The 14275-nt window shown below is 42.2% G+C and overlaps 1 protein-coding gene across 1 annotated transcript in view; it reads left to right on the forward strand.

Annotated features, from left to right (window-relative positions):
• The first annotated feature begins 369 nt into the window (after window positions 1–369).
• C9H12orf40 (chromosome 9 C12orf40 homolog) overlaps window positions 370–14275 on the forward strand; it is a 32337-nt gene continuing 18431 nt past the window's right edge. The window contains exons 1-6 of the mRNA XM_054987794.1: window positions 370–392; window positions 2832–2871; window positions 7061–7196; window positions 7524–7647; window positions 10000–10066; window positions 11391–11478. Coding sequence (XP_054843769.1) covers window positions 370–392; window positions 2832–2871; window positions 7061–7196; window positions 7524–7647; window positions 10000–10066; window positions 11391–11478 — 478 coding nt within the window. The remainder of the gene's footprint in view (window positions 393–2831; window positions 2872–7060; window positions 7197–7523; window positions 7648–9999; window positions 10067–11390; window positions 11479–14275) is intronic.

Genomic DNA, 14275 nt, shown 5'->3' on the forward strand with positions numbered 1-14275 from the left:
ACTTTTGCTGTACACCGCCCTGAGTCCTTCGGGAGATGGGCGGTATAAACATTCAATTAAAGTAAAGTAAAGTAAAGTGATGAATGACACCGGTTGGACACTTGTCAGCTTCCCTCAAGTTTTGATGGGAAATGTAGGCGTCCTGGTCTTGCAGCTTGGCTCTCCGACTGCTGTCCAATGGACTTTTCAACTGTCACTTGCCCAACATTCCGCCAAGCTGCCTACATTTCCCATCAAAACTTGAGGGAAGCTGGCAAGTGTCCAACCTGTGTCAGGCGTCACTTGTAGTTTGGCCCTCAGTCAGGCCTTCACAGAGCCCATAGGCTGCTTTCTCACTAGCTTGCGCCGGGTACTGTCTGGTGAGGGAAAATGAACTGGGTTGGTGGTTCTCGGTGAGTGAAGTTAAGAGTGTCACAGTTGCTAAGACGCAGAGCCGTGGCTGGTGGTAGTAGGAAGGCCGAACTCTCAGCCAGGCAGCTGGGGTTGCCAGAATTTATGATCACTTTTTTTCCTGTCAGGCCTCCTATATTTTTAAAATTTTAACACTTCCTCAAGAAGGAAAAGGGGTGGAGGCAGCCTTATTCCGTGGGGGGGGGGGCTGTCAATTTTAATGTCTGCCTGTCATGCAGGAGTCTGGGGGGCGGGGGCGGGGGGCTGGGAGAGCGGGATCTTTCTACCTCTACACATTCATGACAGAACTCAATTTAAAAGGACTAGAGAATTGAACTAAATCATTATTTCTATTTCACAGTTGGGGTTCTGAGGGAATGTGACCTGCCCCGATTCAACACAAAGGAACTAACAGTGTAAATCCTAAGCAGAGTTACTCCTAGGGTTGCCAGCTCCAAGTTGGGAAATTCCTGGAGATCTGGGGGGTGAAACCTGGAGAAAGTGGGGTTAGGGGAGGGAAAGGAACTTAGCATGGCATAATTCCATAGAGTCTACCCCGCAAAGTAGCCATTTTCTGCACGTGAACTGATCTCTGTGGCCTGGAGATCAGTTGTAATTCTGGGAGATCTCCAGCCATTACCTGGAGGCTGGTAACCCTAGTTACACCAGTGTAAGTCCATTGATTTCAATAGAGGGGCGTAACTCTGCTTAGGATTGCCCTGTAAATCAAAATCTCCTTATAGTCTGACTGAAGAGCCACACTAGCATTTTGAAGGCCTAGTTCACGGAGGCATTTTTCTCAGGGAAGAGAGAACGAACTTGAACGTCTGCTTGTCTTTGTCTTGACTGCAGCTTCACACACACACGCACACACTGCATCTGACGCAGAGATGCATCTGACAAAGAGAACTGTGATTCTTGAAAGCTTATGCTACAGTAAAGTTGGTTAGTCTTAAAGGTGCTACTGGACTCTTTTCTATTTTACACACACCCAAAGCATACTTCCGCCACAAAGAAAAGATGTTTTAGGAGCTTTTCTCCTCAGCATGGCTCACTACTGGTGCTGGCACTAGACGGAAGAAAAATGCCTTCTACGAGGGAATATGAGGAGAGAAAACAAGAAAGGGGAGCAAGATTCAGTGCAGTGTTATAAAAATTAGACTTCCCTGCAATCTCTGCCTTATATCTGAAAAGGGGAGGCATGTAGTGGACAGATGCTCAAAATATTAGAGAAAGAAATTGACCTAATGTAACACCATAAGCTCTGTTTATGACAACATGCTGAGAGATCCTGAACTGGATTTCCCAGAGTTTTGTGTATGTGTGTTTGTACTTCATTGCAGTGCGTGTGGGACACACTGCAGTGGGGTGCTCAGGGGTGCTTAATTATTCCCCCAGTGCCATTTTTCTGATATAAATGTCTCCCTGGGCCCTGCCTTACAACTGCTTCGTGCCCTGCTAGAGAAAACACTTAACACTTACATATTAAGATCAGGAAAACAACATAGTGGGAAAAGATTTTTAAAAACCTTTATTTACCCAGTGCCACTTCCCCAAAATCTGTGGCTGATTTAAATGAAAAATTGCCCCAAACATGGGGGATCCAGTCATGAATTCCCAATGTGGAGGTTTGGAGGTTTTAGTTCTTCCTAGTAAAAAAAAAGTTAGTACTCTGCCTACTATACTATGCTACGTTCGTTGCAGGATGTCAAAATCTTTTTTTTCCTTTTGAGTTGATGATAAAACTCAGGTTAAGTCTTCAAGGTACTTGGTCATTAATCAGTCAATCAGTCAGTCATTTATTATTACAGCAAAAGCCAGTAAAACAAATCTGCAATAAAAAATAAGTTATTACATCAGGGCATAACAATACGATCAGAGCATTAGTGCTGGAAGAATTGATGAAATAAAAACGAAGATAAAAGAATTAAGAAAAAATGGCAAAAGCAATTATACCACATTTTCAGCTAAAAGGAGTCATTAATGTTACTATGCAGTATTGTTATACCAGCATTGATAGAAAATTACACTATTACTGCAACAGGCAGATTTTAGTTCATAGTATATGCATTTTTTTTGTTCCTGTTGACCTGTTTTTACAGAAGCAGATAAGAGAGGCTAGAAAACATACAAACTCATATCAAAGATTTTGTTTCATGTCACATTTTAGTGGGATTGTTCCTAGTGGACAAATCTCTCATTGGTCAGTTGTTCAAATTGTTTAATTCTTTGAAGCACAGTACGTTTTAGAGCTTATACACTCTGTTGATTTGTACAGGATAATCCTAACTAATGATTTGGCATACAATAAATGAGGATTGAACATGTAATGTTGAATAGCTTTTCTGGAAATTCATTATGATTCAGTATTAAACTGCAGACATATTTACATAAATATACTAATACTTTTAAAAAAATCATTTTCTTTCAAATCTTTCAAGCAAAAGAATCATATTTACCAAGGACAGAAGAAAGCAGAAGGTACGTAGTGCTTACATTGAATCGGGGTGCAAATTTCTACTTACCGGCCTATCTGTTTGTCTATACATACCTCACTTGAACAGTCACAAGAATACCCAATGAGGACAACACAAAAATCACTAAAAATGTTTCCCATTTCAAAACCCTGAGAAAAATCTCATCAGATGGACTCCCAGATCGGAGCATACCCAATATCATTTCCCCACTTTCCACACCAAAAGTTTCTAGGCAGCCGCCTTCCTGCACTGAATTTTATGTTTTTAATATGTTTTAATAATGTGATTTTTATTACTTGTTGTTACCTGCTCTGAGCCCGCTTGCGAGGAGAGTGGGGTATAAGTCCAAATAAATAAATAAATAGGTCAGCTTTTCCAAATGATTCCACAGGAAACAAATCAAAGGTGGCAAGAGAGTTTCAAAGGTTATCATGATGGCACATTCAGGAGATTATTCTGCAAGAACAATACTAGAGTACTTGAATGTATGATAGATAGACCCACGTATGCATTCATAATAACTTACTTCTTTACAACCTATGTAGGTGCACTTTTGCCCCAGATAACTGGGACACAGATTAACAGTGGAATGCTAATAAAATTGCAGAGAATCAATGGGCTAAGAAGGTGTGTTTAGGATGGTGACTGGACATGTGCAGAAATGTTTGGCTATCAGTAGGTTTATGGCACCAGGTGGCTTTGATGCATCGAGCCCCCTTCATCAGCTCTGTCAGCTTTGACTCTCAAAAGCTTATACCCTGTAAATCTTGTTGGTCTTTAAGGTGTTATTGGCCTCAAATGTTACTGTTCTATGTGTACCATCACAGCTACCCACCTGATACTTTTCTTAACAAGTTATCTACTTTTACAGAAGCATCTTTGCGGACATCCTATGACCTTAAAATTATGAGGCCTGGACATTTCTTGTGGCTTAAGTTTGCAGTGGTCTTAATTCTGTTCAGTGTTGGAAATAAGCAGTAGCTATCTTTTAGGTTTGGAGAGTTTGCCACATTATGACTATCAGTTAATTATGAAGAAACTGTTCAGTCCCCATTACAGAATTCCCATTAAGTTAAAATGAATCACCAGATTTTTAATGGATTTATTCAGTATAATGGATAGCTCAATGACAACATTAGTATGCAGCAACAGTGAAAAATAAAATTCATGCTAGGGATTTTTCAGGAAGGGATGAATAATAAAATCGTCAGCCGCATAATATCTCTGTGGTTCCTCCACGGTGCAAATGCATATGGAGTACTGTGTAGAGTTTCTCATACCATCTCAAAAAGGGAACTGTAGAACTGGAAAAGGTGCAGAAAAGAGAGAGGTCATTGATCAAAGGATTGGAGCATCTTCTCTACAAGGAACATTTGAAACTGTTCCGTTTGAAGAAAAGATTACTAAACAAGGGACATGAAAAAGGTCTGATGTGAGAAAGAAATATTTTCCACCCTTTCCCATAGAACTCACCCACTTAAACTGACTACTAGTAGATGCAAACCAGATACAAGAAAGTGCTCATTTATATAACATTTAATTTGTTCATGGAATTTGCTGCCACAAAATACGGTCATGACCTCTAGCTTACATGGCTTTAAACAAAGATCAGGCATATTCATAGCGGACTGGTTTACCAGTTGCCATTAGCCATGGGAGCCAAAATGAAATCTCAATTTTTTGATGCCGTGTACTCCTGAATACCCACACACTAAACAGCAACTGTGAAGGAGGCTGATTATATTCAAGCCCTGTTTGACAGCATCCTGAGGGACTCTGTTTAGCCCCTGTCAGAAACAGGAACCTGGATTAGATGGCTGCCGTACATAGAAGAAATATTAGTTTTAAAAGTAACCTCAAAGTGACTCTGTTTATTTAATGAACTAAGAGTCTAGTGGCACCTTACAGTGCAACCATAAGCAGGGGTATAAACTTGTAACCCCATTGACTTCGGTGGACTTACAAAGGCATAACTCTGTTTAGAATTGCACTGTTAGACACTGTCTGAATTTATTGCCCCTTGAGTTCTGACTCATGGAATCTTATGTTGGAATAAATCCTGTTAGTATGGACAATGTCACTGGACCCCTGTTTATTTTGCTGCTACAGACTGACACGTCTGCCCATATGGAATTAGCTGTATTTACTTGGTATGCATAATTGTTGCTGTCTTCTCAGTTCGGAGGGTTATTGAATTCTGAAGGTTGGACCCAACAAGGTTGTCAGCTGGTTAAAAATGATGGGCAGCTGGGGATCATGGACAAAAGCCATGTTGGACAGGGGCTGAGTAAGGAGGGGAATTTGGTGAGATTTGGTGGAAAAGCTGGCTGGATCCAGCCCTGAATCTCCACTCCTAACATTATTTTAAAATTGAAATCTAGTTACATTAGTTTTATGCAGAGACTTCTCATCATCCATTGGTGAAACTTACCATGACAACATGCTAAATTTGAAGACTGAGATTTCCTCCTATTATTTATTTATTTTTCCTTGCTTTTATCCCACACGGGAGGCCCAAAGCATCTCACAAAATACAATTTAAATAAACAAATGGAAGCAAACGCGCGCACACACATGAACCCACAAAGCTCCCTTATACTGGATTCTGGCCATTGGTCCATCAAGTTCAGCATAGTCTACTCAGACTGGCTCCAGGGCTCCAGGGTTTGAGGGTCTTTCATATCACCTACTACCTGATAACTGAAGATGCCAGGGATTGAACCTGGGACCTTCTGCATGCCAAGCAGATGCTCTTAACACTGAACCACAGCCCCTCCCTATGATGAGATGGCTGTGGCCCTTTTCTTCCAAATGCAGGAGAGAACAGGACTTTGGTTCACCCCCTGTGGGTCTCCACCACTGGTGGGTCTCCACCACTGGGTTAGACAAGCATGAATCCTTCAAACCTTGGGCAGATCCTGGACCCTCTGGCCTGGCTCATAGTCAGATCTTCAGGCTGTGAGCCGGGGCTAAGAACTAAGCACAAAGAGCTCTTGGGCTCAGACCAGAGATTTACCTCTGGCTACACCCAGGCAAACCTGCAAGCAGAGAAGCAACAGAAGCTCAACCCAAATAGCCTCTATAAAAGATGGTCCCCACCTTCCTCCCTTGGCTGAATCTAACAAATAGGTTCATGAAATTGTGTTGAAATTCTCCCTAGAAGATAGAATGACAAAACTGAGGCTATCGTACCTCGGTCACATCATGAGAAGGCAGGATTCTCTGGAAAAGTCAATAATGCTAGGAAAAGTGGAGGGCAGTAGGAAAAGAGGAAGACACAAAATGAGATGGCTTGACTCAATAAAAGAAGCCACGTCCTCCAGTTTGCAGAATCTGAGCAAGTCTGTTAATGATATTTTGGAGGTTTCTCATTCATAGGATTGCCGTAGGTCGGAGACGACTTGACGGCACGTAACACACAAAATGTGTGGAAATATTACAACAGTAGTTGTATTTTAAAGAGTCAGAATGTAATTTGATAAATTTGTAGCTGTTTTTGATTATTAAAAGATGTATGCTAATTTCAGGAAAAAGGATATGAGCAACAGGAAAGCAAAGACCATGCAGCTCCACACAGTGGCCAGAAGACTGGCAAGCATGGGGTGGGGGGAGGACTTGAGCATCTGTCTGTTGCTCTGGAGCTACACCATGGAGCATGGCACAGTGCACAGCCTAAATCCTGCCTCTTGGCTAGAGGAGTCCCTGTACAAATATTTCCAAAACAATGACTAATCACTTTTTCACCAAAAGTTTCCAGATATTTTGAGGCACTTGAGGAAGTTCTGTTTCCCCCCAACATGTAAAATTTTAGTTGTAAGCCACCTTGAGCCTTAGCAGGGCTTTGTTTCAGCAGGAACACAGTGGAATGGAATTCCGGAACCTCTTGAAAATGGTCACATGGCTGGTGGCCCCACCCCCTGATCTCCAAACAGAGGGGAGTTTAGATTGCCCTCTGCGCCAGCGGCGTGGAGGGCAATCTCAACTCCCCTCTGTCTGGAGATCAGGGGGCGGGGCCACCAGCCATGTGACCATTTTCTCCTAGGGCAACCCACTGAGTTCCACCACCTCTTTTCCCAGAAAAAAAGCCCTGAGCCTTAGGATAGTATGCAATAGAAATATAACTGATGACCTGCATTTCTAGAATGAAAATCTGTATTGGGGTATCAATTTTCTTTCTCCTTTCAATGTAATAGGACTTCTTTGAAAAGGAAAAGCTGAAGTCTAAGATGAGGGTGTTGAGACAATCTCCCCTTAAACAGTCTGTCGTCAGTTTAGATCTCCTCAATCTCCATGTTGTTAACCAGATATCGACCAAGAAAAATCATTCTGGTGAGTTTAATGACAAATTTAATTAGGAAGTTTTGCCAACAAAAAAGCATTTCATATAACAAAACATTGCTAAATTTTCAACTTTTCTGCGGCTCCATTAGCCACTCCAACAAATTTGAATTATCAACATGTTCATTCAAAGTTTACTCATAAGAAAAGAAAATATGGTGTTCAGAAGGCCATAACCAATAGTATTATGCTAGTGCATCAACAATGACAAATGTAAAACTAATAAAAACATTTGTGGCTCATGCACTTGTTAAACCATTTGGTGTCTCTCTTCCATTCCCTGGAAGGGCTGCTGACTTTTTGACTATTTTATTACAGACAGAGTTCAAAAGCCAGTTCATGTGGATATTGACCAAATTCCTGGGAGGTGGCGCAATATAGAACTCCCCAAGACGCCAGAGCATGAACCACCAAAACCATTCCTTGATGATGCCCAGAAAAGGTACAAATGACAATGACAGCTGTCTTTCACATTCTGGTAAAATCCTTTGACACATTTTTCACTCATAAAAATATATAAATTTTATATATAAACAGATATGAAATTCGTTGTAAGAGCATTTGCTTAAATGAATACTTCTCAAACACATACCTCAGTTATGGCTGCAAGTCGAAAATATCCTAGGTAACTTTCTCTATATGTCTACAGCTATGTCCCATTAGAAAAAAATGTGCCTCCAATTTACAAGAATGTTGTAGAATTGTATGTTTTCTGCAAACAGCTAACTATGGGCTGTTACCTCTTTTCTGCACTGAAGACAGAAGAGGAAGGTCAACAAATTAGTTTAAAACCCAACATTAGCATGGGAAAAGTTCTTATATGTTGTATATGTTGTAAGCCACCCTGAGCCCGCTGATGTGGGGAGGGTGGAATATAAATCGAATATAAAATAAATAAATAAATATTTCTAACCATCTTTCTAGAATATTGTAGCAGAATATCACCTAGGTGGTATATATAGGGTTTCTAAGGAGTCCCCTAGCCAAACTGGGTTCTGCTTAGCTTCAGGAAGGTTGTCGTATGCCTTCTGACCATACCCTGGGCCCATTTTGTAACATTTTTCTGTCAGTTTTTATCCTACCCTTCCAGCATGGAAGTTAGAACACCACACATGGTTCTACCCTTTTGTTCTATAACAGTTCTGTGAGGTATGTTATAGCCTGAGCTGAAATGACTTTCCGAAGGTCACTCAACGAGCCTCATAGCCAAATAGGGATTCGAATCCAGGTCTCCCCAGTCAAGCTTTCTAACCACTTTGTCACAGTGGAGCCAACCATTCTCTAGCCTTCCTCCAACTTAAGTGCCATACATAAATGAATAAATAAGGAAAGTTTGCCTAGTGGAGTGGTAGGATATGGGCAGGATTCCCCCCTCCAAGTTTTTTTTTACTTTAACATTTTATTGTTTTCCTAGCTTGACCCTATTTATCTAACCAAGGAAGGATCATTTGTTCTGCCTTCTCTCAACAGAAATGTTAGGTCAGAGTAAAAAAAAAAGTGACTAACAGTGAGGGCTTTTTTTCAGCTGGAATACCTCTTGAAAATAGTCACATGGCCGGTAGCCCCACCCACTGATCTCCAGACAGAGGGGAGTTGAGATTGCCCTCCATGCCGCTGCGGCACGGAGGACAATCTAAACTCCCCTCTGTCTGGAGATCAGGGGGCGGGGCCACCAGCCATGTGACCAGTTTTGCCGAGGGCGATTTAAACTTTAATAAACTCCCCCCTCATTGTTCCAGCTGACCCAAAGTAATGTCATCGTGCAGTCCTGGAAGTGTGCGCACACTTCGCACGTGCGCATGTGGTACCTCCCACCAGGAGTTGCCCCCTGTGCTGGCAACCCACTGAGTTCCTCCATCTCTTTTCCCAGAAAAAAGCCCTGCTAACAGTAGTGTCCATTGACATGGAAAGCAGCTCTCTAGTGGGTCACAGATGTGCTAAATGAAATGGAGGATTGGGTAATAGCATGAATAGTTGGAGCCATTTGCCAGGTTTTTGGAGACAATTGCTCCACCAACAGCGAAGCTTTCATTTCTGAGTCAGAGGTTATATTGGCTGTAGGAGCTCAAAGAGAGACAAAAATCCATTTGTCATCCACTCTGTGGTTTCAAGGATCCTCTGTGTTATTAAAAATGAGAAGCACATTCAAAAGTGGGAGAAAGACAATTCCATGGAAAAAAGATCTTTGTCTTTGTGATTGTAAGAGGCTTATGAGTTGTTATGACTCAACCATGTCCTCCCTTTTCAGGATTTTCTGAGGTTTCGGCAGCCTGTGCAAAAATATTTATCGCCTTCTGGCTTTATAGGGTTACTGTATATTTTGGATAAGGCTTTAAAATAGTAGAAATCTTTCCTCTCTGAGGAGAAAGCCACAAATTGGAAGAAAAAAAAACAACCTCAGTGCCTATTAAATCGACAGGGCATTCTGCACAGGATACAAACAACAGACCTAAAGGTCACAGCTTGAAATATCCTTCTTCCCTCTTTCTTCTTTTTCTTTTTTACAAACATCTAGCCTGATGAAAAGTTGCAGAGAATCAACTGCCATGGGTCATATCGGTGGTTCTTTAAAAGATTGTACCACAATGCACTTGATTGTTTTTACTGCTGCTGACTAGCATGGATATTCCTCTGGAATATGTCACTAACATTTTTTGATTTTTTAAGATCCCAATTTGCCACAACTTTGGGATACCAAGCATGCTTCTTACCCAGGACGTCAAAGATGAAAATCCTCAAATCATAAACAATGTTGGGAAAATGTCTTCTTTTCCTTTTTACATTTTCTCAATAGACTACAAAAAGAAGTATTAGAAAACAGAAGAAAGTATCTTTCAGAAAAAGAGAACTTACGATTTCAGGTAAGCTGGGTGTAATTATCCTCTTACTAGGCCCTTTTAATTACATTCAACACTAATGATGGTAGTTATACCATAATATTTTGCCTCCACAGAATGGCTCTTGGAGTGATTCTCATGGAAGCTTGTTCAATAAAAAGTTGTGTCATGGTAACGTACAGGTATTGTATGTTATTTTTCAGCTGCCTTTCCCAAAATTGTTAACCCATAATCATCATTATGCATTGAAACCCTTATTTGAAAACAGCATTCATAAACACATATCAAAGAGCAAACAGTATATATGAACAAATAATCCCATTAAATGAGAGACTGTTTTGGCTTGTATAGAAAGGACTGTCCTTGAGAAAATTTGTATATATGTCACTGGGATTACTTACAGTTTCCATTGTTAAGTATATGTTCAAGACAGGATATATGTTATTGTTATTCTAACCTGTTTTAAAAAAAGGAATAGGCGGGATTTAAATAGTTAAAGATATTCATGTCTCCACCCAGTGACCCAGATTCCTAATATGAGCATGTGCAGGGCACCTGAGGCAGCTTCAGGGGTGTTGGTGTGTGCACGCTTTGCGTGCGCACGTGCGCGCGCACCCAGACTGTGTGATGACATCACTGCATGTGACATCATCACGTGGGGCAGGGACGGCACACAGATGGCCTCCCAGCCCTCCCATTCAGTTGCCCCATGCTGCCCTGGCCGCCTGCTGTGCCTGGCCCGCAGCTGTGTGCTGGCGGTGGCGGCGGCGGCAGCAGCAGCACAGAGCACCTGAGCGGGAGGGCTGGGAGGCTTCCAACTCAGCTGCCCCACACTGCCGCCGCCAGTATGTGCTTCTAGCTGGGCGCAGCAGCTGCAGGCCAGGTCCGGCAGGTGGCTGAGGTGTTGCGCATGGATCCTCCCTCTGGCTCAGTTGGTCCGCATGCCGCCTCAGCCGCCTGCCGCACCTGGCCTGCAGCTGTGTGCCAGCTGCGGTGGCGATGGCAGCAGCAGCACAGAGCTCCTAGCTGGGCGCAGCAGCACGGGGCAATTGAGCTCCGTGACGCGCGCCCCCACCCCTGGCACACCCTCTGGCACACCCTTGATTCCTTAGTGCTCGAGGTGGCCGCCAGCCCAGCCTCAATGGGCGCACCAGCCCTGAGCACGTGGTCTTTAAGAAGTACTTTTTGCCCCAGGACAGTCGAGTCTGTCTGGATCTATCTGAGCTTTCTCCAATATTTAAGACCTCAGGCCTGGCTCTAGCAACCATTGAAACAAATAGTTATCCTTGGTGCTATACCATGTTCAACCAATTCTTGTACTCAATGTCGTTTTAATGTTTTTCCTTAGGCAACGTCACAATCACATGTAGTTGGCAACATCCGTTCAGAGAGTGACCGCCCGAGGGGGGTCGCTCCCGACGGGAGAATGGCAACGGGTATGCCCGGCTGAATATCCCGTTTCGCTATACACACGCTTCTTCAAAAGCCTCCGTACAATTGCCTGGAATTATATATATACAATCAATACATATACATACAATATAAATTATACCATCTACACAGGAATTATCACTTAAAACTGTCACTGAAACATCAATAGCTACCCTCTGCATATGCTTACCAATAAATATGTTGATTACAAAGCAGGAGACGTCCACCATAAATTTCCTCTACTTAATATCGGGCTCAAAGCCTCTACTCTCTCTCGATCCCCTGTAAGGTACTGCTGCAAACCTGGGTGGGATTTAAATACGCAGCCCCCTAATGAACATTATTACCAGGTGCTACACTATTTAAAGTGACCCATGTTCCAATACGCTGAAAATCGACTTTCCTATTTTAACAGCCACACAAGCCATACTATATTCATATAAACTGGAGCATAACACATACAAACATATTTCTCAGTACTGAAGTTACAAATTGCCCCCAGCGCATTACAGAAACGGTGTAAAGTCTGCCTCTTGATTAAGACCACCGGGAGCCAAGGTATGAAGTTTAAAAATCCATTCTGTTTCTAATCTCAATAAAGATCTCCTGATATTCATACCTCCCCCACTGTTTAGAACTCTGAGAACTGTAAATTGTAGCTCCCGTTCATTTGTATGGTGGTGAATGAAATGTTGAGTAAGAGGTGCTTCTAAGATTTTATTTCTGATTTTTGACATGTGTTCCTGAATGCGGAGCTTCACTGGTCGAATTGTGCTCCCTATATACAGCAAACCACATAGACATTTGATTGCATAAACCACATTTTGGGTACTGCACGTGGAGAAATCCCTCGGGTATAGATCTCGTGATGCTACTTATTATGTGCCAATTCCGTCGGATTACATTCACAATGGGTAAAGCTAAGGGGGGGAAATCAAGTGACCATGCCATCCTGTTACTCTGTCCCCTCTCAGCTGTGCACAGCCTCCCCTGGTGGGTTTCAGACGATCCAAGAACATTAAAGACATAGTAGTGCATTCTGACTTCAGGAGGGAGGAAACAACTCGTACCTTACCAGTTGGCCACTTCCCTTGTGGCCACTGTAATGTCTGTTCCTTATCAGTGAACACGGACACCATAGTGAATCCTGTGACCAAGAAAAATCTATACCCGAGGGTTTTCTCCACGTGCAGTACCCAAAATGTGGTTTATGCAATCAAATGTCTATGTGGTTTGCTGTATATAGGGAGCACAATTCGACCAGTGAAGCTCCGCATTCAGGAACACATGTCAAAAATCAGAAATAAAATCTTAGAAGCACCTCTTACTCAACATTTCATTCACCACCATACAAATGAACGGGAGCTACAATTTACAGTTCTCAGAGTTCTAAACAGTGGGGGAGGTATGAATATCAGGAGATCTTTATTGAGATTAGAAACAGAATGGATTTTTAAACTTCATACCTTGGCTCCCGGTGGTCTTAATCAAGAGGCAGACTTTACACCGTTTCTGTAATGCGCTGGGGGCAATTTGTAACTTCAGTACTGAGAAATATGTTTGTATGTGTTATGCTCCAGTTTATATGAATATAGTATGGCTTGTGTGGCTGTTAAAATAGGAAAGTCGATTTTCAGCGTATTGGAACATGGGTCACTTTAAATAGTGTAGCACCTGGTAATAATGTTCATTAGGGGGCTGCGTATTTAAATCCCACCCAGGTTTGCAGCAGTACCTTACAGGGGATCGAGAGAGAGTAGAGGCTTTGAGCCCGATATTAAGTAGAGGAAATTTATGGTGGACGTCTCCTGCTTTGTAATCAACATATTTATTGGTAAGCATATGCAGAGGGTAGCTATTGATGTTTCAGTGACAGTTTTAAGTGATAATTCCTGTGTAGATGGTATAATTTATATTGTATGTATATGTATTGATTGTATATATATAATTCCAGGCAATTGTACGGAGGCTTTTGAAGAAGCGTGTGTATAGCGAAACGGGATATTCAGCCGGGCATACCCGTTGCCATTCTCCCGTCGGGAGCGACCCCCCTCGGGCGGTCACTCTCTGAACGGATGTTGCCAACTACATGTGATTGTGACGTTGCCTAAGGAAAAACATTAAAACGACATTGAGTACAAGAATTGGTTGTTCTACAACGGTCCTTTTTTTTGCTTTGGCCTCGTTGTTCTTGTCAGTGACCGTTCCCCCCCCCCCTTCTGTTTTTTGCTATACCATGTTCTAGAGCTTGTCTCCAGCCAAGCCCAACCCATCACTCTGCAGTCTGTCCATTCTTGCTGGAGAAGACTCCCCCCACTTGAGGGTTTCTAAACTTGACTCTGTCCTGATATTCAGCCAAAACTGGATAGGATTCCACTCTCCAACTTGGTCATAATGAACCCAAATAAAGGACAGTTTGAACTATTTAAAACTATTTTAATAGATTTTTTAATTTATATAGTAGCTTTGGAGACTTCATTGAACAACATAAACAAAATAAAACCACAACCAATCCCCCCACAAGAGTTTGCAATCTGAATTTTGACCACAATGTTTTCCCCAGAATGTAATGATACGGAGCTAGAGAACCATGAACAACCTTGTCAAGTGAAGGATGACAACGATCCTTTCTTCGCCAAGAAAATCAGCTCATTTTATTCCATTAAAATGATCTTATGAACTGGCCCTTACTTTATTTCAAGTAAAACTTGTTTGAACCTCTACCATGGGTAAACAACCAAGTGGGATCTGCTGGCAATATTCCCTAGGAAAACTGAATGGGTTAGAGCAAAGAGACTCACA

This window comes from Eublepharis macularius, chromosome 9, assembly GCF_028583425.1.
Source record: "Eublepharis macularius isolate TG4126 chromosome 9, MPM_Emac_v1.0, whole genome shotgun sequence".
NCBI classification, from domain to species: domain Eukaryota; kingdom Metazoa; phylum Chordata; class Lepidosauria; order Squamata; family Eublepharidae; genus Eublepharis; species Eublepharis macularius.